The 25,243-nt window shown below is 44.0% G+C and overlaps 3 protein-coding genes across 3 annotated transcripts; 2 read left to right on the top strand and 1 right to left on the bottom strand.

The window, feature by feature from the left end:
* Positions 1 to 878: 878 nt before the first annotated feature.
* On the bottom strand, positions 879 to 4,402 carry LOC141784906 (chromobox protein homolog 2-like). Its single transcript, XM_074662864.1, has 5 exons — positions 4,282 to 4,402; positions 4,145 to 4,188; positions 3,460 to 3,525; positions 3,183 to 3,252; positions 879 to 3,102 (listed from the first exon to the last, which is right to left on the bottom strand). Exons 1-5 carry the CDS (start codon positions 4,345 to 4,347, stop codon positions 1,735 to 1,737), a joined length of 1,614 nt encoding a protein of 537 aa, XP_074518965.1. The 5' UTR covers positions 4,348 to 4,402; the 3' UTR covers positions 879 to 1,734.
* Positions 4,403 to 5,482: 1,080 nt separating this feature from the next.
* Positions 5,483 to 8,220, top strand: cox11 (cytochrome c oxidase assembly homolog 11 (yeast)). Its single transcript, XM_074662866.1, has 5 exons — positions 5,483 to 5,616; positions 6,599 to 6,952; positions 7,028 to 7,183; positions 7,303 to 7,428; positions 7,586 to 8,220. Exons 2-5 carry the CDS (start codon positions 6,656 to 6,658, stop codon positions 7,772 to 7,774), a joined length of 768 nt encoding a protein of 255 aa, XP_074518967.1. The 5' UTR covers positions 5,483 to 5,616; positions 6,599 to 6,655; the 3' UTR covers positions 7,775 to 8,220.
* Positions 8,221 to 8,800: 580 nt separating this feature from the next.
* rab40b (RAB40B, member RAS oncogene family) lies at positions 8,801 to 24,897 on the top strand. Its single transcript, XM_074662865.1, has 6 exons — positions 8,801 to 9,387; positions 17,669 to 17,729; positions 19,171 to 19,231; positions 21,697 to 21,774; positions 22,750 to 22,972; positions 23,292 to 24,897. Exons 1-6 carry the CDS (start codon positions 9,246 to 9,248, stop codon positions 23,588 to 23,590), a joined length of 864 nt encoding a protein of 287 aa, XP_074518966.1. The 5' UTR covers positions 8,801 to 9,245; the 3' UTR covers positions 23,591 to 24,897.
* The last annotated feature ends 346 nt before the right edge of the window (positions 24,898 to 25,243 follow it).

The following is a 25,243-nucleotide window of genomic DNA, read 5'->3' as shown; positions in this document are numbered from 1 at the left end:
TAATTTCTGGATAAAAACTCTGGAGTTTCAGTGCAAACACTGTAAACCGTATACCCAGCATGCATAGGTGTTTTCTCCTCTGTGTGTGTGTGTGTGAGTGTGTGTGTGTGAGTGTGTGTGTGTGTGCAGTGTGGGCGGGGCCTCTGACACTGCCTCACACTGTTCAGTCTGTTTATCCGCGCGGCGCTGCTGTGAGGCCTCTCTGTCGCTGCTGTTTACTCAAACTTATTTTGGGAAAATTCCTCCTCAGCCGCCATAAATCACTGAATCTGCAGCTCTGTGGATGATAGCTGCTGTCACTCTCATACACACACACACACACACACACACACTGCCTGCCATGGTGTGTGTGTGTGTGTGATAAACTGTTTGTTTTGTAACTCAAGTCTGAAATATTGTTTTTAATCCTCCAAACTGTAACGAAGGTCGAGTCATGTCACAAATATAAACCTGACCTCAACATTTTTACATCTTCTGTTTTTGTTTTTATCATAAAGTGTTTAAATATTTTAACTTTATTTATATTTAATGAACAGTCTAAGTCTTTAACTCCCACATCAATCTCTATGCCTATGTTTCAACAGTAGCCCTAAAAGGTCAGGATTAAATACACTTTTTCTCTCCAGAGTAGTTTTCCCATAATCAAGAAAAAAAAGAAAATTAAATAAAAAAAAAAAAAGAAAATTAAATTTTAAGAAAACACAAAGAATAAAATATTTTGAATTATGGCCTTTAAGAAAATAAATCTTTGATAAGATTAAAATGTAACATTAAGAGCTACATCAGCTGACAGGATTAATTAGAGGTGAGCTGTGTCAAACACTGCCCCCTGCAGGCGGAGCTGTGAACAGCAGCAGATCATTAAAAACAAAGCCTGAAGGGATATTTATTCTGGTTTATTTGAAATACCTTGAAAATGTGAGATAGGCACACAGGCTGCACAGATCTGAAGCTAGTTAGCCGAACATGAGCACCAGATAGATATCGCATGAAAAAAACATATTTACAAATATAAATTAACACATATTCGAGCTCCAAAGACACTGAGACACGTATTAAAGTGTTATAAAAGTGGAGAGAACGCGTGATGAAGGAATGTCTCTGAGAGCGCGGGGTCAGCTTACATTTTGACTGAGTGTAGTGCAAGAATACTGTCAGAAAGAAACCCGGGTCAGCACATTCAAACACCTTTGGTCCAACGAGAACTGAAGAGACGCTGTGATGAGTTCACACACTTCACCGTGACGCTCTGTGGGAACGCGCCCACCGGCTGAGAGACACGCCGAGTCACGAAAACAGGTCCGACGAGCGCCAAACGTCCGACTCAAACTGACCGCCACGAGCAGCGAGATCGAAGTCTCTGATGAACCTGAGGCACTGGAGGAGTCCTACATCCGTCCCAGGTTTAGACCCCGTTCACGCCCTGTGATGCAGCACCGCAGCTGCAGACTGAAGGAAAACCTCATCAGACCCTGGACCCAAAACCCCGCCCACTCTGATCCTGCAGGTCGTCTCTCTGCTTCCTGCTTCGGTCTGCAGACTGGACCTCGCCGTCTGGGGTGAACAGGATCTAAACCTCAGGGTTCCTACGCTGCTGACCGTCAGAGAGACGTCTGCCGTGGTTGAGCAGCTCCGAGCGTTGTGCATGGTTGTGGAGCGCTGAGAGGAGTAGGAACCCTGAGAGCTGTAGAAGAAGAGTTGTGAGCGTCTGATTGGTCGGCTGGTCGGCGTCCCTCAGTGATTCCTGGAGTTGAAGAACCCCACGCTGGTCGGCGACTCTTTCACGGTGACTGTGATGAAGTTGGCGGTGACGTCCGTGACGAAGACGTGCTCCAGGAGGCTCCTGGTCGGCCTCCAGTCCGTCTCCGTGTCGGACTCTGTGGCGTCGTCTCCCAGGCTGGGCCGGCTGTTGTTTGGAAACAGAGCGGCGCCGTGCTCTGATTCGCTGCTGCTCGTTTCGTCAGAGTCTCCGGTGCTGAGCTCGTTCAGACTGCGTGTCTGAGCGCCGAGGTGTTTCCTGTCCTCGTGCCGGCTTCCTGTCAGCTTCTTGCTCTCCGCTGACGTCTCCTTCCTGTCGTCTCTCAGTCTGCCGGGCTCTGCGGCGCCGCCTGCGGACACAACGGAGCGCTGCCCTCCGGAGGACGTTCGAGTGTCTTTCACTCCTCCAGCTTTGACCACCATGCCTCCGCTGCGGAGACTCGCCCTGGACGCTGCTGCGGCGCCGGCGTTGCTGGAGGCGGGCATCTTGCTGACGCTCTGCAGGTTGAGCGCCCTCAGACTGAGCGCCTGGCTCGCTCGGTCGCGAGGCGTTGGCGAGGACGAGGGTCTGGACAGGCTGGAGTTCTGATGCTTGTGTTGAGCCGACCCCGCCTGACCTCCTCCGCCCTCCTGCCTCCTCTGGCTCAGGGAGGAGCGCTGGATGCTCTGTCCGCCCCCGAAGCCGCCGTGCAGCCCCATCACGCCGCCGCCCTGTTTCAGAGACGACACCTTGAAGCCGTCTCTGCCGCCGGACGTCTCTGAGAGCGAGCGCTTCAGCTCGGACAGAGAGTTCTTACTGTGAGAGGACGGACTGGCCTTGTAGGAAGAGGAGGACGGGGACATGGAGCGGCTGGTCCAGATGCAGCTCAGGGATCCAGACTTGGAGGAGGAGGACTGGGAGAAGGAGCTGGAGGAGGTCTGGGAGGCGGCGGCGGCGTCCTCTCTGGAGCTGCGGCTCAGACCCGTGTAGGTGAAGCTGGCGGGCTGCAGAGGCTTCTTCACGCCGGAACGAGGCTCCTCCCTGGGCGGTCTCAGGGCCTGGCGTAGAGGAGGAGGAGGAGGGAGAGGAAGAGGAGGAGGAGACGGTCTGCTCTTGGCTTGTCTTAACGCCCTCAGGTCCGGATGGAGCGGCTTCCTCCCTCGCTTCTTCTTACGTGGAGGCGCGGGTTTGGCCAGCATGATCTGAGGCCTCTTCTGGGGGCCCGGATGAGTCCGAGGACTGGACTTGGCCTTCTTTGAGTGATCTTCATCCTCATCCTCGGAGGAGGAGGAGGCAGACGACGTGAGGCCGGAGGAGGAGGAGGACGAGGAGCGGCTGTCTTTGGTGACAGCTGGAGCAGGAGGCTGAGGAGACGGAGGAGGTGATGAGCGAAAGGTCGGTTTGTGATTCTGTAAATTTAAAAACTGAAGCAGAGAAAAGTTACCAGAATCTTCCGCGGTCGTCCTCGAGGTCTTTTCCCTTTCTTCTGGAACAGCAGCTCCCGTTCCTGCTCTCTGAAACACATCAACATAACACGACACTGAAACATGAGGTCATCATTCTGAGACGCATAAAGTCTGCAAAGGTCAAAGGTCAGACTGAGATAGTTCCCAAAGCTGCGCCAAAACTCAGACACACGTCAACCAGGGGATTCTGCAATTAATTTCACTAATGTTGATTAATGTTGACCATTAATTAGCTACACACACAGGATGACACACCTCTTGTGAAAAGCAGCCAGCAGCCTCGGGTCCAGAATGTTCTCCTCTGGCTCCCAGCTGTTGTGCCTGAAACACCAGAAAACAAGTGTAACGTGACGAAAACAGAAAATAAATACAGTTTAATTAAATAAAATAAGCTTAAGTAGCCTTTAATTTTAACATATAGAATAATAAATCTGTTTAAAGTCATACTCTTCTTCTGATGATGTGTTATAGATAATGTAAACACAGCTGGTTGGTGTTACTACTCGTCAATAACTGTAGGGTTAATGTTTGTATTTCATTTAATTACGGTTTATAAATGAAAATAATGAGTAATCAGAGTGTTTTAGAAAGTTTGGGGGTGATTTAAAGGGTTTCTGGATCAGGTTTGGTGTTTTGAGGCCAGCAGTGGAGCCTGCAGCTTGTGTTGATCTGACTCTGGACCTAGCATCAGCTGCTCGGAGCTAAAAACGGAGCAGAAACCATGAAAAAAAGAGCAGAAACGGCTTCTTTAGCTCAGTGTGTGTTTTAATATCATAATCAGTTAATGTGTGTAGTAAAACATGCTGTAACTCAAAGGTCTGAGGGGGATAAACCCCGCAGCTACAGCGTAAACAGGCGGAGGAGCAGGCATTGTCTGCTGCCATTTTTCAGCCTGGATGTGTCGTTAGCAGCAGCGGCTAACAGGAGGCTAACTACTTACTTGGAGGACCATCCTCTCCACTTCACCAGATACTCAAACTTCCCCTGAAAAACACACACACACGGTCACACACACATCAGCAACACCGTCCGATTACAACAGGAGGCTCACAGGAGCGATCGGCGTGGGTTTCTTACCTTTCTCGGCCGTTTGCTGAGGATGCATTCCGCATCAAATACCTGTCCGACTGTGACCCCCTCCATGACTACAGCAGCCCCTCACGACGAGCCGAGAGTGCGTTTCTGACCCCGCGCGGACACCGTAGGTCCTGATCCATAATACATATACAATTTTAACCTCATAATTACACGTATTTACTCTTTAATTACCGCGATAACCTTTTTATTTTGTATTGTAAAGTCAATTACGATAACACAGAGACGTCTAATATTATATTTTATTACATACATTACATTGTTATTCTTCTTAAATGTAAATTCCAGTTCATATTAAGTCATATAATAAGATAAAGGGTACAGATAAGTTAAATGTTTTTCCTTTTTTTTTTTTTTTTAGTATTGCACCTTTAAGGACACTGGTTAACAAAGTGCTGAACAACAGAAGTCCTAGAACAAAGTTTAAATAAAATATATGTATGTTAAAAAAAAAAAACGCAGTTAATAATGTACAAAAGTAAAACCCGTGTAATATTATACTTTATTACATACATTACATTGTTATTCTTCTTAAATGTAAATTCCAGTTCATATTAAGTCATATATTAAGATAAAGGGTATAGATAAATTAAATAAATGGTTTTTTTTTTGTTTGTTTGTTTGTTTGTTTGTTTGTTTGATATTTTTAGTATTGCAACTTTAAAGACACTGGTTTACAAAGTGCTGAACAACAAAAGTCCGAGAACAAAATTAAAAAATAAATGTAAATCAAAAATAATAATAAAAGCAGTTAAAATTGTACAAAGTAAAACTTTCCAAGGAATGCAACCTCAAAATATAGGCAAATTTATAATACATAACCACTATATGTTTTTTAAGAGATATATTTCGTTCAATTTTTTTTTAAACTTATTTTTCAATTTTTTTTTTTCTGTATCTAAAGATTCAGTCAGTGGTGTAACTGATACTCTGACAATTTTCTGATGTGTTTTAAAAAATATTTTTCTATCTGCTTTAGTTAAACAGAGATACATATAGAACAATTTATGGAACACTGTTCATTTTTATTGCTACTTTAATCATGATTTTCATCATCGTTTATTTTACGTTTTCATTTATCATATGTATTTATTTAACATTTCTCTAAAAGAAATAAATGGAGGACATGAGAGGGTGACAGTAAGGAACTGAATAAAGGAGAAACTCCAACGAAGAAGAAAAACGTCTGCTGCTCTGCGGAACCTTTGCGCTGTGTCTACAGGGGAACTATTTGATCGTTGCACAGTTGTTACGTGTGTTGCAGTGAAACATGTAAATGTATCCGGCGGTGGATGACTGTAAAACTCGACTTTGACGGTAAATATAACATTTGAAATATTTAATGTCTAACGGTAATCCGAGTTTATACGAGTTTGACGTCATGCTAGCTTGCTAAGCTAATGTTAGCGGTTCGGAGCGATGTTGGAGGTCAGAGTGGAGTCAGTTACATATCAGTCACTGTTATTTAATACATTTATGAGTTTAAGTAATTAAATCAAACTCAACACGGCTAGTTAATTTCACTGAAACCAACTTTTTATTTCCTCTAACAAAAATCAAACTGTTTATTTTGTCTTGCGTGCTTAATTACGAAGGGGAAACCCGTACAAAAAAAGTAGAATTTATGACTTTTCTGTGTTTAATTTCATTAAAACATGCTGAAATTGAGATTAAGGATATTTGTGAGAATTTATAATCGTTTCTGAACAATTCGGCTCATGTTTAATCCTCTGAGAAGACATAACCTCGTTACTGCGTTTGTTTTTTGAAGTAGCACTAGCTGCCTTCCTCTGGCTTCCGCGCTCCCTAGTGATAACAACAATCCTTCATTTCCAGCTTCATGTTTGTTATAAGATCAACTGCTATGAGGTTGAATATATGCCGAAGTCAAGAGTGCTTTTATTTAAGTATGACAAAAAAATATTTCATCACTTTAAGTATTATATATAAAGAAGTGAGCAAAGAAACATAAAATCAACACATTTTGTGGTGAGGTTTGGTGTTGGCTCAGGGAGGAGTGGATGTTTTGGCCAAACTGTTTAAAACATAAAGGATAGGTCTTCAATGTAGAGCTTTTATGGTAAAAAGATAATTCAGGAGTCAAAGATCTGAGTGTTATAGATCATCATAATATTTCCTCCAATAAAACCAGCCATAACTTGTATTTTTATGTTTGTCAAATGGTTCATAGATCCAAAACATAGATTTTAAGGTAATGACTTGCAGCCTTATAAGGTGTTTTATCTCTGTTATGAGTAAAAAGCATATCTTGAAGCTGACTGCCTGTGCTCCTCTTCAGTCCAGGAGAGTTTCCCTGCTGATCCAGGTCCAGTGTGGACTAACTGTAGTCCCAGTCATGCTGCTTCCCCTGCTGCACCACTCTGTCCGATGCACCCAGGTGTTTTTAACACGATGCATCCGGTGTGATGCTCAGAGGACGCTTCACTCTCAGGCTGAGCACTTTCTGCAAAGGAGGCTCCCTCTGCGCTCCCACACTCAGAGCCGAGGGACAAAGAGCCGGAGCAGAAAAAAGAGCCAGGAGGAGGAGTGGAAAACCAGGAACAAGACGGTGCTGACGTACATCGCTGCTGCAGGCGTGGGGATGATCGGCCTGTCCTACGCTGCAGTGCCGCTCTACAGACTCTACTGCCAGGTGAGAGGAGAAACACGCTTCCTGTTGGTGTCCTCAAGCCTGCAGAGTAATGTAACCTGTGTGTTTGTGTGACAGGCGTCAGGGCTTGGCGGCACGGCAGTCGCTGGTCACGATGCGGAGCAAGTAGAGACGATGAAGCCGGTGAAGGAGCGCATCATCAAAGTCACGTTCAACGCAGACCGTCACGCCAGCATGCAGTGGAACTTCAAACCGCAGCAGACGGAGATTTATGTAAGGCTGGGCCATCTTTCAGATGTTCTGTTACCCACGTCAGGAGAAAGTCAGACACACGTCACGATGCTTCACCAGTGTCAGTCGATAAAACAACAGTTTTTATGTCTGGTTTTCAGGTGGTTCCAGGTGAGACAGCGCTGGCTTTCTACAAAGCAAAGAACCCGACAGACAAACCAATCATCGGCATCTCCACCTACAACGTGGTTCCCTTTGACGCGGGGCAGTACTTCAACAAAATCCAGGTACTCGTTCAGAGGCTTATAGTCTGAGCCAACTCTGTTTACTCATCTGAAATCATATTTTACACAGACTACACCTTTATCAGGTTGTCACGAAGGCTTTTGGGTCAAAGGAATCCTCAGTGATGGATTAATTGCATCTCGTGCACTCTCTCCTCAGTGTTTCTGCTTCGAGGAGCAGCGTCTGAACCCTCACGAGGAGGTGGACATGCCCGTCTTCTTCTACATCGACCCCGAGTTTGACGAGGATCCCCGCATGGCCCGCGTGGACACCATCACCCTGTCCTACACCTTCTTCGAGGCCAAGGAGGGCCAGAAACTGCCTCTGCCCGGGTACAGCTACAACTGATCTGAGAGGATGCTCAAATGTTTCCCCAGGGACCTGATCTGGCTGTTGGTCCTGTTTTCACTGATGTGACGAGCCAGGAGGAGAAACGTCACACAGAAACTGTCAGGACTTAAGAGGCGGAGCTGATTTGTGTCTTTCGGAGAGACGTCTGGACTCGAGGTGACGATCAGCTGCTCAGAGACTTCAGAGTGTGTCTGAGAGACTCGATATGTCAGTCATAAAAGAATAAATTGATCTGTGTCTTCTTATACAGTCGTTCCACAGGGTGTTGCTGGAAAAAATGAAGATAAGTGAATAAATTATGTTTTAAATGAATCTGGAGGTTGATGATGTGTGAGTGAACCTCGGTCAGGTACAACATTTGGCAAATCTAAACAAAAAAACACCAAAACGATGGACTGTTTGGGCCATGGTAAGAAAATAAAAACTTTGATTTTCTTTTATCAACACAAAGATTTACTGATTTGATATTTTTCAAATTTTTTCATTCTGTCTTAAATTAGGGGTTTGCCCCTTCCTTTCTTTTTGAAAAGATGTCTGCTCAGCATTTTTTTAGTCGTCTTTTTACGAAATGACACAGCCTGTGTCCTGCTCTGTTTGAACAGCAGGTGGCAGCAGAGGACAATAAGTGTTTAGAATAAACATTGATGAGGTGGAAATTGTTTCACACTAATCTGCAGCGCCATTCTCCTGCTCTCACATGTTTTTAAAGACTATTTGACAGGAAGTAGAAATAGAAAATATTCAGGAACTGAAGGTTTATCTTGTCTTGGCTTTAAAATATTCAATAATTACAAAAAAAAAATCTAAATTAGAATGTTTTCAGTCGTAACCCGGACTTTTATTTTGTAGGCTGAGACAGGAAGTAGTATGCTCATCCTGTCCTCCGTAACTTGACGTCACGCAGGCAGCAAATGAACGTCCCGAGCGTCAGGTCCGGATCCAGGTTGGCCTGGCAACTCGTAGGATGGACCAATCAGGCGCGCGCAGGGTTAGACTCCCACCTCCCCTCCTCCTCCTCCTCCATCCCAGCTCCAGACACCACCTCCTCGGAGCAGGGAGGCGGAGGGTGGGAGAGTAAAGATCCGTCAGTTCTTCCTCAGTTCGGGAGCAGGATTGAACACTTTGCGGAGGATTCCGGACTTTGTGCGTAAAAGCGCAGCGCCTCCTGCGCGCTTTGGCACAGAAACCCGTTCTCTGAGAGCTGCCTGTGTTCACTGATCACTCCGGTCTCTCACGGCTCTACAGGACTCAATCTGAGCCAGGTAAACAAACTGTCAGTTGCATGAAAACAAACGCGGACTCGCCTGGATCCTGCTGGGACTAAAACTGACGCAGCTGTTGTGCAGCGGACTTCTGTGATCCGGACCGGACTCCTGGGGCGGAGAGGAGCTGTCGGAGGGGTTGGAGGGTTTTTCGGTGCCGGGTCTCATCCCATGATGGGACACGGCAGCTGTCATCTGGCGCGAGGATGAGCCACAGAAGCAGCCCAGCGCGGGCGTACGACTTCCTGCTCAAGTTCCTGCTGGTGGGAGACAGCGACGTGGGGAAGGGAGAGATCCTGGCGAGCCTGCAGGACGGAGCCAGCGAGTCCCCGTACGGGTACAACATGGGTGAGTGAGGCTGTGTGTGTATCTGTGTGTGTGTGTGTGTGTGTGTGTGTGGTTCCTCTCTTATCTCCAGCACACCTGTGTGTGGGGTTATTTTGGGGTCTAACGCGCGCACGTCCTGTTTTTACGCACAGTTTACGCAGCGAGGCTTCATCTGTGAGCTGAACAGCTGATCAAACCCAGAGACAGAAAGAGCTCTGGATAAAAACAAACACACCAAATCTGATCCCAACTGGTCTGTTCCTGCCCGAGGGAACACGAGACTCTTTGGAGAGGATCCCAGTTTGAATAAACCACTTCAAACTGGAAGCTCTCCCAGTAACGAGCAGTGAGACTTCAAACAGGGAGAAAATACCTTCAGAGGACTGACTTCTCTCCACCTACACTCCTTCAGTCAGACATGATATCACTCTTTCTACTGCACTACGTTTACCTGACTGCTTCAGTGACCCTTCAAAATAAAACTTTAGAATAAAACTTCAAAATAAAACCAGATCATCAGATTATGACTTCAAACTCTTCACAAAATTAAAGTTATTCAAACTTTCCATCTATAAGATTTTTCAGCTGTAATCTCCTCACAGGAGCCTGATCACAGGGTGCGATGGAGGCTCCTTTACTTTTGATCACAGCCTCAAGTGGACACTAGAGGAACTGCAGTTTGTGTCTGAGCTGGATTCAGTTTCTATCTCTGGAGGTTTTGGGTTTGTTGGGAGCTCAGGTCTGTGTGTTTACCTGCGATGTCTGATTTCTTCCTGCACGCTCTCAGGTTGAGTGTTTCCGACGTTTCTCTGCTCGTCTCAGCAGCTCTGGGAAAAGTCTCTCTCCGATCAGTCGGCGAAACTTCACCTTCAGCAGCAGAAGACGAGCTGCAGAGTCATTCACTCTGAAATCATTTCACTGAGGAGAAAAACAAGCTGACACCAACTGAAAATGAGGCCACGCTAAAGAAAAAAAAAGTTTATTTACAAAATGAATCTAATAAAATAATGAATTTATTTTTAAAAGGTTATTCTTGTAATGTTAAGACATGATTTTCATGAATTTATGGTATTATTTTTTAGTAATTTATGAGATAAATTTAGTGAATTAATGACTTCAGTTCTTAAACTTTTGACTTTATTCTAATAAATTTATAAGATTTATCTTGATTGCTATAATTAAAGAAATTATCATGAATTTATGAGATAAATCCAATTAATTAATTAGTATTTCAACCTTAATAATTTATGATTAAATTCTCATAAATTTTTGAGATTATTCTCTTAAATTAAATACTTTATTTTCATAAATTCATGAGATTGTTCTTGTAAATTCATGAATTAACTGTTGTAAATTTGAGAGAACAATTTTGTGAATTTATGAGAAAAAACTTTTCCTTTTTTTTTAGATTAATCTTATAAATGTAAATAAATGACTTTATTCTCATAAATCTAAAAGATTCATCTTATACATTTATGACTTTATTATCTTGAATAAAGTCATAAATATATTACAGTAATCTCATTAAATTTTGACTTTATTATCATAAATTTATGAGACTACATTTGTAAATGAACTTCCCAGAGTTTCCCGGCTGAGCTGCACTAATGGACAAATCTTTCAGCCCTGACTTTCTCTTTTAAACCAGAAAAAAAAACCAGACAGATCGAGGCGAGAGCTTCAGATAATCCAGATTAAAGTTTAGTTTAGACTCAGTTTGAAATCTTCATCAGCATCAAGAAAAAACTCACTTCTGGGGTTTACCTTCATCCTCTTCTTGTTATTGTAACCCTGTGTGTGTGTGTGTGTGTGTGTGTGTGTGTGTGTGTGTGTGTGTGTGTGTGTGTGTGTGTGTGTGTGTGTGTGTGTCATATTAATAAACCCTTGCTGGCAGGCAGATGCTCATGACTCACACTCACTCAGCAGGAGGGCGTCCGGGACGAGTCGCTGCTCCCAGCTCCTCACACAGATTACTGATGATGATGTAACACACACACACACACACTCACACACATACACACTCACACTCACACACACACACATGCTAGCGGTCATGTTGGATGTCTGCAGCTAGAAGCTGTCAGTGACTTTGTTCTGCGGTGTGTTCAGGTTGATCCAAACGTGTTGCTGCGTCTCTCAGTGACCAATGAGATGACTCGATCCTCACTGGACGATGATCGTCCCCGCGCAGCGTTAATATTCAGACGTTTATCTGACATCAGAGCAGCTTAGAGTCAGCCTCAGGCTGCAGAGGAGAGGTCAAAGGTCAGGGTGACACAGGACGCCTGGTGTGTGGCTCCTGCTGTGCTCTGATCCATGTGGCCGTGCTGGATTTTTCTGGCGGAAATCAAACCAAAAGTGGCGTGGCGTATACGAAACAGTGTGGTACGAATGTCTGTACTTATTTCCCATAATCCCTCACTGCTGTACAGTAATGTGTTGCACCTTAGCAGGGCATACTGTAATATGGTGCTGTACTCTAAGGTGATGTACTGTAATGGGACGTACTGTCAGGTGGTGTATCAAAAGGTGATGTACCATAAGGTGACACACCATGGGTGACGTACCATTAGGGGACGTACCGTAAAATAACATACCAGAAGGTGACTTACCATATGTTGACGTACCCCAATGGGACTGACTGTAATGGGACGTACTGTAGGGGTGGCACACCAAAAGGTGATGTACCGTATGTTGACGTACTGCAAGGTGTCGTACCGTAATTGATGTACTGCAAGGTGTCGTACCGTAATTGATGTACTGCAAGGTGTCGTTCCGTAAGGTGACGTACTGCAAGTTGTCGTACTGTAACTGATGTACTGCAAGGTGTCGTACTGTTAAAGATGTACTGCAGGATGTTGTACCATAAGGTGATTTCCTGGAAGGTGTCGTACCCTAAGGTGATGTGCTGCAAGGTGTCGTATTGTATGGTTATGTACTGTAAGGTGTTGTATCGTATGGTGATGAACTGCAAGGTGTCGTACCGTTATTGATGTCCTGCAAGGTGTCGTACCGTTATTGATGTCCTGCAAGGTGTCGTACCCTAAGGTGATGTCCTGCAAGGTGTCGTCCCGTAAGGTGATTTCCTGCAATATCTCATACCGTAAGGTGATGTACTGCAAGGTGTCGTACCATAAGGTGATGTCCTGCAAGGTGTCGTACCGTTATAGATGTACTGCAAGGTGTCGTACCGTAATTGATGTACTGCAAGGTGTCGTACTGTTATAGATGTACTGCAAGGTGTCGTACTTTAAGGTGACATACTACAAGGTGTCATACCATATGTTGACATACCCCAATGGGACGTACCGTAATGTGACAAACTGTAAGGTGGTATACCAAAAGGTGATGTACCGTATGTTGACTTACTGCAAGGTGTCGTAATTGATGCCATAATTGATGTACTGTAAGGTGTCGTACTGTAAGGTGATGTACTGCATGGTGTGGTACCGCAATTGATGTACTGCAAGGTGTCGTACCCTAAAGTGACATACCACAAGGTGATGTACCGTAATTGATGTACTGCAAGGTGTCGTACCATATGTTGACGTACCGCAAGGTGTTGTACCACAAGGTGACATACAGTTACATGGCATGTCATAATGTGATGTACATTTCATAGTGCACTGTAATGTGATGTACCAAAATATGATGTACCGTAGTGTAGGGTGCCGTAACCTGAAATGCAGTACCATGACACTCAGAAATGTGATGTACCGTAACGTGACGTACAGTGACATGATGCACTTCAAAGTGATATACAATAACTTAACAGGTCGTAAAGCGATGTTCAGTGACGTGATGTGACTTGCCACGAGCACCATTCCTCAGTCTGGTCTGGTCCTGGTTCATCTGGGATCCACCTCACTGCTTCTGTCTGGATGGAAGTCCTCTCTCAGCCGGTGACGACAGCGTTTCCTCCCATCAGGCTGTTTGGCTGCTCCGGAGCAGTGCAGCCTTGATGTCTGCTCTTTCTGGGTCATCTCCTCTAATGGAGGGTTGACGGCAGCCGGAGACATAGCTGTGGTTGGCCGCCTGCCTGTCAGGGAGCTCTGCGCTGAAGCGCCGCATGAATTCAGGCTCCACTGGAGCAGGATCAACACTGAGGAGGCCACAGGCGTCTGACCTGGAGAGGGCTTCGCTCTTTAGCCAAGACACAGGACAGAGACGCAGGCAGAGCGCCTCCCGGTGGAGGGTTTTATGAGCCGTTTCTAATCACTCTGAATGAGACGCTCATCAGCAGCTGTTTGGTAACATCTTTACGGGGTTGTGTAACTTCACAACACTTCCACACTTCCAGCCGGCCTCAGGGAGCCTCGATGGACGTGTGTGTGTGTGAGTGTGAGAGTGTGTGTGTGTGCTCAGCTCAGTGGGGGATAATGATGGAGAAAGTGAGATGCTGATGGTGTTGCCAGGAGAGGCTGACTCACTCCTGCAGATGGCTGACCCCGGCGAGCACGTGATTCCTTTGATTTCATCTGAAACATTTCAGTTTTTATGTCTGTGACACCAAACTCCGTCCTCTTCAAACACAAACTGAGACCAGGACAGGATGTTCAATGTTTTACGAGCTGCTGGATCAAAACCCATCATGTGAGATCCTGGACTGGGCGGCTGGTGACGTTTGCAAACCCCTGGTGTTAAAGTAACGAGAGACAGAAGGTCACATCCAAGTTTAAAAAAAAAAAAAAAAAAAAAACCCACGCTCTTATTTTGGCGGGTCAGGTTGATGAAGACTGAGATGAAACGTCCTGATGATAGAGAAAAACACCAGCATGCTCCTTTATTTCTCCTACTGTAAGCATCACTGGCCTCCTCTGCTGCATCCCCCACCATCACACACACACACACACACACATAAACATACTGTACACACACACACACACACACACACACACAGAGCCAGCAGCCTGCTCCAGTCTGCTCTGCTTCATGCTTTTGACGTGTGTCTACAAACCTCAGCGCTCCAGCCTCTCTCTTATGTAACACCACTTTCCCAAGATGCCTCATGTATCATGCATACCACAGAGAAAGTGTGTGTGTGTGTGTGTGTGTGTGTGTGTGTGTGTGTGTGGTAACTGTACCATATGTGTGTAGGTTGGACTGGTGTGTTGTTCTCCTCCCAGAATAACTCCTGGATTACATCACATCGTGTTCCTCCTCCTCTCCTCGCTCTGTTACTCTCCGAGTCGCTGTCTCTTCCTGTCAGCTTGTGTTTCTTCTTCTTCTCTCTGGATTTATGGTAGCGTGCGTGTGTGTGTGTGTGTGAGATGCAGTGATGGATTTTTTGAATCTGTTTTTCTCAGAAATGGTGATGGTGATTTGGTTTCAGCGTCTGGAGCGTGAACCAGTTTGGCTCCTTAAGCTGAACTGGTTTTGCTGGTTTGAGGAGACTCGGAGTCTCTGAGCTTTTCTCTGCACCACAAACAAAGAAAGAGCAGTCAAGAGCTTTACATAACATATGTATTAATGTGTGTGTGTGTGTGTGTGTGTGTGTGTGTGTGTGTGTGTGTGTGTGTGTGTGTGTGTGTGTGTGTGTGTGTGTGTGTGTGGAGTCGCTCCTCGCAGAGAGCTCCTGATAATTACTGTAATAAAAAGACGAGCCGCTCGCTGCTTTTGTTCCCAAAGGAGCCTCGGTGACAGCAGCCTGATATTAACAGCTAATCATGAGCTGTGTGTGTGTGTGTGTGTGTGTGTGTGTGTGTGTGTGTATGTGTGTGTAAAGCCGGCGGGTGCTGGTACCAATCTCTGATATTTTGAAGTGAGTCTGAGTTTGGAGCCTGTTGTGGTGGATTTTCTTAATCTACTGTCAGAGGAAACGCAGGGATGGAGGCTCAGAGAGGTTGTTGGTTCTAATCCCTTTGAAACCTCTTTAAAGAGACTCTTTTACCCTCTCAGTGACGGTCTCTGGATCAGGATGTGTTTCACGTTTTCTTTTAAATACGGCCTGGAGAGTCTGAAAGTGAAGAATAGTCAGATTTTAAGGCCTGATTGAATTTATGAAGCACAGAAAACGTTGTTATCCTCCGACGTATTAGATCGAGTTGCATCATGAACAGATTGTTTCAATAACTTGCTGTGACACGTTGATTATAGATTGGTATGGGATAGTTCCTTATTGTACGAAAAACAATGAGCTGTGGTTTCATCATGACAGGAGAGTGTGTGAAAGCTTTGGAGATCACCATCAAGGCCTGCTGCCTCTCCCTGGTAATCCACCTCCACTGGCCCTGCCTGGCTGTTCCCTGAGACCTCATCCTCCACCCCCGACCCATGTTCCCGGAGGTCTCCCTGGGGAAAATGAAGGGGTGGAGGAAAGAGAGGAGCACAGAGAACCTCCATCTTTTCTCTGCCCCTGCCCCGCTCCTCCCTCCTCTCTATCAGGCTCAAAACTCCACTGAGGAAAACACAGTCGGACTCAGTGATGACCCGTGCAGCAAATCCAGCTGGAAACAAATATTTACAGAACTTACCTTCAAAACCTGTCTCCTCAGAGACTTTTTTTCTGGTCTCTGTAGAGTACACATGTCGTATCCTATAACTCTGGATGATGACACACCGCACAGATTGTTTTCTCCTCCATCTTCCAGCGGGTTGGAGTCAGAGCAGGTGGCGGTTTCCCTCCAATGTCATCAAATCAGTGGCGTCGTGGGGGAATGTCATCGCTGATTGGCTGCCGCGGCACAGCCTTCACGCAAATTCGTGTCGAAAGTTCAATATTTTCAACTCGAGCGAATTCGCATCCTGGCCGTCCTGATCTCATCGTGCCGGACTCAGACCAGAGCTGAAGATACCATGAAACATGGTAACAGCACAGATGATGCTCAGCGTATCGTGACTATAAGAAAATGCTTTTCTCCTAAATCTTCTCCTAAACGCTGCTGCTCGAGTCCTCACAAAGACCAAGAAAGTGGATCACATCAGACCAGTTCTGAGGTCTTTACACTGGCTTCCTGTTTGTCAGAGGATAGACTTTAAAACACTCCTGTTGGTTTACAAAGCTCTGAATGGACTAGGGCCAAAATACATCAATGATCTTCTGATCCCGTATGATCCACCAAGACCACTTAGGTCTTCTGGATCAGGTCTGCTTTCAGTCCCCAGAGTCAGAACTAAACATGGAGAGGCAGCATTCAGCTTCTATGCTCCAAATATCTGGAACAAGCTGCCAGAAAATATCAGGTCTGCTGAAACTCTGAGCTCATTTAAATCCAGGTTGAAGACCCACCTTTTTACAGCTGCCTTTATTAGAGCATTTTAACAATTTATTTTAATATAATTTTAATATCTTGTCTTTAATTTTGCACTGCAAATTTTATCTTAAAATCTGTTTTTATCTTAAAATCTGTTTTTCAAATCTTTTTTAAAATCTGTTTTAAAATCGATTTTAATCTTTTGTTTGTTTGTTTGTTTTGTTTTATTGTATCTTTTTGAATTAATCTCTTTTTTAATTGAATTTTAATTGTTTTCTATAATTTGTTCTGCCTGTAAAGCACTTTGAATTGCCTTGCTGAAATGTGCTATAGAAATAAACTTGCCTTGCCTTATGTCAGGGGTGGCCAACCTGTGGCTCACGAGCCGTGTGTGGCTCTTCAATCCATTCATAAAAATAAATATAAAGCTATAAGTAGCGGTGTGCTGATCAATCTAAAATATTGATAAACTGATACTAATGTTGGGTTCAGTATTGATCAATGTTTGGGTGAACAGGTTGATACTTAAGTTTCAGTTTCTCTTCTCTGGTGCGAAATTTAAACAACAAACACAATAAATCTCGTTTTGAAAATTGGAAATGTTTTGATTTTCCTTTTATGTCATTACGTTTACGTGTGAGAGGAAGTGCGTTTGTAAGACCGCGGGTGTGATGTGGCTCTTTGTAGTACCACGGTCATTTTAGTGGCAGATATTTTTTTATTACAAGCAATTCAGATCTCATTTTTGTCTTTAAATAACTTGAGACAAGACATTTTTCTGGCCTGGTCAGGTGAATGTGGCTCACATTAAGTTTAAAAAGACATTTTCTACTGGAAATAAGACAAAAACACTTGATAAGATTTCTGATTTTTTCTAACACAACGTTTTGTAGCATGATGTTTCCTGACACAACTTTTGCTAAAAGATAAAACATGTTTGGATTTTCTCTGATTCTGCTGTTTTTTCTCTTTGAATCATCTTTTTGTTGAACTGGGTCATAAAAATGAAACCAGCCTTGTCTTTTTGTTGTTTCTCAGAGCGTGTTGTGTTTCAGTGTTTATCACCTCAGGATCCTGACGCCTCTCTCTCTGTCTTCTTCTTGTTGCAGGGATCGACTATAAGACGACCACCATCCTCCTGGACGGGAGGAGGGTCAAGCTGCAGCTCTGGTAAACTTCACACTTTTTCTTTTCTTTCTCACTCCTTCGCTCGCTGTCCTGTTTTCCTCTTGCTCTGCGTCATGTGATCATCAGCAGAGCGGCGGCCTGCGTGGAGGAGACGCTGGGAGCAGAAACAAACAGGAAGCATGTGAGGCTGTTTGAGGGGATAAAGAGCTGGTTCAGGTGACGCAGCCCCAGGCAGACATGAGGGGTTTAACTCTCACTTATTCCCTCAGATTATCTCCACTCTCATTTAATCTGTCAGCGTTTTAAGGTGACACAGCGAGAGTCAGATTCTTCACCGTGCGGCTCGTTTGGTAGAGGAGGAGAAACTCGTGAATCACTGTTTTTAAAAACAGGAAGTAACTGTTTTCTGCAGCTCCGTTGGTCTCTGTGCAGATTTCATCAGGAAGAAACTAAAGACAAAGAAACGACAAAATCTGATGATGCACAAATAACACCTTCATCATCATCATCATCATCATCATCATCATCAGAAAGATGAAAATATGAATGTTTGTGTCACTTCTAAACCTCCATGCTGCAAAACTCCACCAAAGAGGGCGATGTGGGAGGGATTATAGTGCACTTAAAACACACACACACACACACACACACACACACACACACACACACACACACACACACACCCACACACAGCTAAAGCGTCTCATCCGCTTAAACATCAAACAAAGTTTCAGATTAATAATTTAATATTGACGCAGCTAAGAGCAAAAGAGCTCTAAAAATACCTCAGAGGGCCCAGTGTGTGTGTGTGTGTGTGTGTGTGTGTGTGTGTGTGTGTGTGTGTGTGTGTGTGTGTGTGTGTGTGTGTGTGTGTGTGTGTGTGTATGCTCACACACTCTCTACACACACACTCACTGAGCTCCTGTCTGGGATCGTCACTCTCTCTGACGAGTGTTTGGTCCGGCTGCTGGCTCCAGATGGACTCTCTCAGGATCAGGTCTTCATCCCAGATCTGATCCGGTCGGGCTGGACCACCTGACGCTCAGGCTGGCAGCTGGCCCGGGTCAGAGGCAGCAGGCCGGCAGCCAGCGAGCGTCTGCACGAGCCAATCAAAACACAGCTCTGGTATTCAGCTCTTGTTTTTCTGTGTGGACTCAGACTCTGGGGTCAGGGTTTCTCTGCTGGACCTGCTGAGTCCTTCTGCAGACCTGCTCCCTCTGAGGCTGGAGCAGAGCTAAACTCTGGGCAGACGTTTAAACCTTAAACTCACACAGAAATGAGCATCAGACGGTCGATGTTTCACCAGATACAAAAAACACAGGGTCACTGTAAACCATCAGATCAGGTCTGAGTCAAGGTCCCAGTCCAGGCCCTGAATCGAGGTCTTAACGTCAGCTTCTGGCTTCTTAAGGCGACTGACCAGCTTCACCTTCAGCTCGTCGCTCGGCGCCTGTTTCTCTGAATCTGACCCTCTGTGTTTCAGGGACACGTCGGGTCAGGGACGGTTCTGCACCATCTTCAGATCTTACTCCCGAGGAGCACAGGTACGTTCACCTCACCTCACACACTCACAGAGGCTCAGTCTTAAAGCTGCCGTCACAGCCGTCTGCTTTAGGACAGAGCCTCAAGTGGACACATGAGGAACTGCAGTTATTGTATGTCTGCATTGGAGCTTACAGGTTGTCATAGCCTGTTAGCTGTTAGCATTAGGAGCTAATGCTAGACTGCTTGTAGCGAATTGAGACTAGTTAGCATCACATTGGTATTCTGAGCTCTTATAATGCTAAGCTAGCTTTCTATTGGAATGAAGGATTGGTTTACTGATAGCATAATCGTATTTGTGCTATGTTAGCGTTACCTCAGCTAATGTCTGGTGAATTTGAGACAGCTCTTTAAACGTACAGTTTAGCTTAGCTTTGAGGCCTGTTAGTATATTTTAGCCTCTAACCTTGTGTGATGCTAGCTAAAACTAGGACGCCGGATTGGCGACTGTTGTTGTTATATTTGTTGTTGTGATGGTGTTGCTGTTGCTATTGTTGATGATGTTTTATTGACGTTATTTCTGTTGTTGATGTTGTTGTTTGGTGGTGTTGTTGTTGCTAATGTCTTTGTTGATGCTGATGTTGTTGAGTTTTTGTTGCTATTGTTGATGTTGTTGTTGTTCGATGTTATTTTTGCTGTTTTTGTTGTAAAGTTTGTTATTGTTGTTGTTGCTGTTGGCGATGTTGATGTTGCTGTTGTTGTAACTCATAATGCCGTGTTTGTTGCTGATATTGTTGACATCAGTGTTGGTTTTGATGTTGCTGATGTTTTTAGACTTGTTCTTAATGTTGCTGATGATGCTGTTGTTATTATTGTTGATGTTACTGTTGTTGTTGTCGTACTTATTGTTGTCGTTAATGTTTTTGTTGCTGATGATGCTGTTGTCGTCCTTGTTGCTATCGTTGCAGTTTATTTTGTTGTTGTTGCTATCCTTGATGTTCTTGTTTATTTTGTTGTTGCCCTTGCTTTTGTTGCCATTGCTGCTGTTGTTGTTGTTTTTGCTGTTGTTGCTTCAAACCCTTGTTGCTGTTGTTTATTTTGTTGCTGTTGTTGCCGTTGCCCTTGCTGTTGTTGCTGGGTTGTTATATTTGTTGTTGTCCTTGTTGTTATCGTTGACATGGTTGATTTCTTTTGTTGTTGTTACCCTTGTTGCTGTTGTTATTGTTGTCCTTGCTGTTGCTGCCATCTTTGTTGTAGTTGTTGCCCTTGCTTTTGTTGCTGGGTTGTTATCTTTGTTGTTGATATCTTTGTTGTTGTTGTTGCCCTGGCTTTTGTTTTTATCCTTGTTGTTGTTGTTGTTGCCCTTGTGGCTGTTGTTTATCTTGTTATTGTTGCCCTGGCTTTTGTTGTTATCCTCGTTGCTGTTGTTGTTGCCCTTGCTGTAGTTGTTATCCTTGTTGTTGTTGTTGTTGTTGTTGTTGTTGTCCTTGTTGTTGCTGTAGTTGTTGTTACTGTTCTCTATGTTGCTTTTGTTGTTGTTGCCCTTGTTGCTGTTGTTTATTTTGTTATTGTTGCCCTCGCTGTTGTTGTTGCTGTTATCCTTGTTGTTGTAGTTAATTTTGTTGTTGATGTTGCCCTTGTTGTTGTTGCTGTTGTTGTTGCTGTTATCCTTGCTGTAGTTGTTATCCTTGCTGTTGTTGTTGTCCTTGTTTTTGCTGCCATCTTTGTTGTTGTTGTTGCCCTGGCTTTTTTTTGTTATCCTCGTTGCTGTTGTTATTGTTGCCCTGGCTTTTGTTGTTATCCTCGTTGCTGTTGTTGTTGTTATGTATGTTGTTGTTGTTGTCCTTGTTGTTGTTGTTGTCCTTGTTGTTGTTATGTATGTTGTTGTTGTTGCCCTTGCTGTAGTTGTTATCCTTGTTGTTGTTGTTATCCTTGTTGTTGTTGTCCTTGTTGTTGCTGTAGTTGTTGTTGCTCTGTCCTCTGTCCCCCTGAGCAGCGAGCGAACGCGTGAAGAGAAACTCTCCTCACATCAAACGGCCACAGAGGGCTCTTGTTTTGTTCCTGGCGGAGAAGAAAGAAAGCACTTTTCACTGAATGAAGTTGTGTTGTTGACGGCGCTCGTCGGGCTTTTAGCGAGTACAGAGGAGATATCACCATGGCAACAGTGACACCACCGACACAGCGAGGCTCAGAGCTGATCACGAATCTATACGGCCTGAGATAGTGTGACATGATCACAGCTGAGGGAGTCACACGAGATAAAAAAGAGACGCTTGATGAACTCTAACAGCTCTTTACACCACGCTGCTTTGTTTTATTACAGTTATGTTTTAGTTCATTCACTCTCTGACATCTCCTCAATAAAAGCTGCCAAACATCCACCTCTGGGAACTTTGCTCCTGATGAAGTTTTTACCTCCACTCTCATGATTTATTTTTGACTTGAAGTGAATCATTTCCAGTTTTATTTGCAGTTTATTTTGACATTTATTTAATGTGTTAATCATCCTCTCCACCTTTCCTTTCAGGGAGTTATTCTGGTGTACGACATCACAAACCGCTGGTCCTTCGATGGCATCGATCGATGGATCAAAGAGATCGACGAGGTCAGTCTTTAGATCTCTGACTGTGGTTGTTTCTGTTCGTTCGTTCCATCTGTAGTGATTTTTTACTCCAGTCAGCACGTTGTTATTTAACAGACAATCTGGACTCCTCTCTGAATGAGTCAGCTACGTTCACAACAACAACCCACACACCGCTGCAGACAAAGCTGCTCTGAAACAGGCCGGACGCTGACCGCACACAGATCAGAGTGTGCACGGCTCCCACCAACAGTCCTAAAGATGTGCTCTTTCTCCTCTGTGAGACTTTTTAGGGAACATGCAGCGTTATTTTTCTGTTTTAAAAATGTCTTTATTAGGAACACAGGACGATGTTTCATCTGCTTCAGCCTCATTTTACTTTAAACAACCCTTTGAACTTTTAAATACACACCTGCACTCCTTCCACAGTTTATTTCCTGTTGATAAACTTTGACTTTAACCTAACTCAAGCTTCAGCCGACAACTTTTCACCTCAAACTGCAAAAAATAGACAGAAAAAAAAATCTACGCTAACACAGAAACTCTAAGGGACTGAAAACACTGTAGTAAGCATGCCAGGCCTGTAGGTGGTGCTATAACTGTCTTGTCCAGAAGCAGCTTTTGGTAGATCTCCACTGAAGTAGAGTTGAGCCGATCATCTGGTGTGTTGGTGAATGCTAAGAGCAGAAATGAAGCAACAGATGCTCATTGTGTTTCAGAAAAACTCCCCTCTAGAGGCCGTTTTTAAAAGTTTATGTCCTAGGTCGGCTGAAATGCCATTTCCGTGTAAAGAAGCGGCTGAAATGCAACAAAACTTTTGTATTTTATCCTAAAACCATTGTCGTGTGAACAGCCTCTTAATAGTCTGGTCTGAACTGTAACAACCTTTAGTGTCCCCGCTTTAATGAAAACAACATTTGGTCCCTTAATGATGCGTTTACAAGAACACACACACACACACTGAAAAACCTAATAAATAATTCTTCCCTGTTTACCCAGCATGCACCTGGGGTGCCTAAGATCCTCGTTGGGAATCGTCTCCACCTGGCCTACAAGCGTCAGGTGACCACCGAGCAGGCGCAGGTGTACGCGGAGAAGCTGGGTGTGACTTTCTTCGAGGTCAGTCCGCTGTGCAACTTCAACATCACCGAGTCGTTCACCGAGCTGGCTCGAATCGTCCTGATGAGACACGGCATGGAGCGGCTCTGGAGACCCAACAAAGGTTAGACCACCAGAATCAGGTGTATCCAGAGCTTTCAGAGCTAATGCTAATGCTAGAGTATCCATGATAACATCCTCTGTGGTTGTTCTGCGGTCATGAATCCTGTCCTCGGTGCTGGTTTGTAAAAATAAATCCTCTATGAGTAATTTATTAACTTCAGGATCAGTAAACAGCTCATGAATTAAAGCAAAATAAAAACTGTCTTTAAAGAATAAACTCACACAAAGTATAGGAACCATGAACAGCCTCATCAGTCTGAGCTGTGCTGCCCTCTGCTGGACGCTGACACAAACTGCCTCATATTCTCTCTTTCTCTCAGTGTTGAGTCTTCAGGACCTCTGCTGCCGCTCCATCGTCTCCTGCACACCTGTCCACCTGGTGGATAAGCTCCCCCTCCCCCTCACTCTGAAGTCTCACCTGAAGTCCTTCTCCATGGCCAACGGCCTCAACGCTCGCATGATGCACGGTCGCTCCTACTCTGTCACCGCCAACGCCGCTGCCCATCACGGCGCCTCCAAGAGGAGCGGAGGAGCTCTGCTGAAGAAACCCAGACTGATCAGACCGCCGCCTCTCAGCCCGTCTGCGCAGACGTGCAGAAACAGCTGTAAGATCTCCTAAAGCTGGATGGACGGACAGACAGCAGGTCCTTGAACGCATCATCACCTGTTTACAAGACATGAGGGAGGAAGGCGTGTACATACAGAGCCCGTGGTCAGACTTAAACCTTCATCAGCTGGTAAATACAGAAAGGAGCTGATGGAGACACGTCTGGTGGAGTCTGTGCTCTCTTCGTTGTTTTAACTCTTTTCCTGTTTCACATCGATCGTTTGTGTTTGACCTGAGAGGAAGTGACATCATCTTCACACTGATTATAAAACATAAGGACACTAACTTCTTATCAGCAGCTGTTTATTCACCAATAACCACTCATTCATCAATAATGAATATGAACAATTTAGTTTTATGAAAATAAAGCTTCAATATTTTTTATTATGGCAAAAAAAATACAGAATTTCAACCTAGAACATTTTGTAATTTCACTTTTATCAATAAGTTTGACTTTACTTCACAAATATTTCAGCTAGTTTTTCTGATCTGAGTGCATTTATTTCCGTTTTATTAAGATAAGTAAACATTTTGTGATTGTTACAGAAACAGGCAAAATATTTAGAACGTAAAACTTTATTCTGCTAAAACCAGTTTCTGTAAACAGGACCGCAAAATCTTTGGAGAACAAGACATTTTCCTGATTTTTTTTCTCAAAAATCTAGTTTTTAAACAGCCTTGACTTTTTCCTTAAATTACTGTGACCTCTACTTTATTTGTGAGTTCCCAGCTGATTGAAGATGTTTCTCTCCTCAGTTTAAGAGCTCTGACACACTAAAAGAATCACAAACTTGGATGAAGACGTCTGAGGTGAAGGTTTTTAAAGAGGTTTTCGTGCAGACACGGGCTGATCTTGTCTCTAACAGCGGTTTATTGTGTCCACAGTTGTGCAGCTTCTTCCTCAGGAAGTTTTTCTACAAACACTCTGAAAACTCAAACACACACATTTCTGTACATACCAGCACTTTGGACACTGTACTTTTGCACAGTTTACTTAATGTTTACCTTCTCGTTCTTCTTTACGGCCTGTTAAACTGGCTCTCAGACACACTAACAGCTGTTATCTGTGTACAATATTTGTACGTTTTTGTAAATATCTCTGTTTGATACGATGATAATGGAGAACCTGTGAGGTTTGTATGTTTGCAGTGTTATGTGCTGTTTTATTTTTCCTGAGTGACACCAAAGACTCACCTGTCTCTAAAGAGGAGGTCACTGAACAGAAAGGTGAGTTTGTTTTTCACTGTTTATCATTGTTTAATGAGACGCACCTTTACAATAAACTTTCCCACCGTCACTCTCTGTGGTCTGTCTGTGGTGCTCCTGAATCTCACCTGATCTTACAGTTTTGACAGTTTTGAGGAAAATCTGTGGCCTAAGTTTATACCACAGTGTTGAAAACCAAATATACACTTATATACAGACAATATTCAGAGTATTGGGAGATATATCACATGAAATTTTATTTCATATTGATTAATTAGAAGATAATAATATTTTATTTTATGTATTACTGAAAAATCGTATAAATTGATTTTATACAGGAGTGAACAAAATAGTTGTAAGTTGTGAAAAAACAAAAAAAATATAAACATACACAAAGTTTGCCAGGGTATTATACATTTAATCTGTTTTTGTTTGTTGTTTAGTTGTTGTTTTTTTTGT

Source organism: Halichoeres trimaculatus, unplaced genomic scaffold (assembly GCF_033239565.1).
Source record: "Halichoeres trimaculatus isolate MK-OKI-2021-1 unplaced genomic scaffold, fHalTri1.1 fHalTri1_scaffold_23, whole genome shotgun sequence".
Taxonomy (NCBI): domain Eukaryota; kingdom Metazoa; phylum Chordata; class Actinopteri; order Labriformes; family Labridae; genus Halichoeres; species Halichoeres trimaculatus.
The sequence above is the reverse complement of the archived record's forward strand: the minus strand, read 5'-3'. Positions and strand labels throughout refer to the sequence as shown.

What these genes read in the sequence shown, in the direction of transcription:
- cox11 (XM_074662866.1), top strand. Translation starts at nt 6,656, where the DNA reads ATGCTGCTTCCCCTGCTGCACCACTCTGTCCGATGCACCCAGGTGTTT. An exon ending in TCTACAGACTCTACTGCCAG is followed by an intron (nt 6,953 to 7,027) that starts GTGAGAGGAGAA and finishes TTTGTGTGACAG; the next exon opens with GCGTCAGGGCTTGGCGGCAC. An exon ending in AGTACTTCAACAAAATCCAG is followed by an intron (nt 7,429 to 7,585) that starts GTACTCGTTCAG and finishes CTCTCTCCTCAG; the next exon opens with TGTTTCTGCTTCGAGGAGCA.
- rab40b (XM_074662865.1), top strand. Translation starts at nt 9,246, where the DNA reads ATGAGCCACAGAAGCAGCCCAGCGCGGGCGTACGACTTCCTGCTCAAG. An exon ending in CTTACTCCCGAGGAGCACAG is followed by an intron (nt 19,232 to 21,696) that starts GTACGTTCACCT and finishes CTTTCCTTTCAG; the next exon opens with GGAGTTATTCTGGTGTACGA. An exon ending in GCTCTGGAGACCCAACAAAG is followed by an intron (nt 22,973 to 23,291) that starts GTTAGACCACCA and finishes TCTTTCTCTCAG; the next exon opens with TGTTGAGTCTTCAGGACCTC.
- LOC141784906 (XM_074662864.1), bottom strand. Translation starts at nt 4,347, where the DNA reads ATGGAGGGGGTCACAGTCGGACAGGTATTTGATGCGGAATGCATCCTC. An exon ending in TGGAGAGGATGGTCCTCCAA is followed by an intron (nt 3,526 to 4,144) that starts GTAAGTAGTTAG and finishes CTGGTGTTTCAG; the next exon opens with GCACAACAGCTGGGAGCCAG. An exon ending in GACGACCGCGGAAGATTCTG is followed by an intron (nt 3,103 to 3,182) that starts GTAACTTTTCTC and finishes CCGTCTCCTCAG; the next exon opens with CCTCCTGCTCCAGCTGTCAC.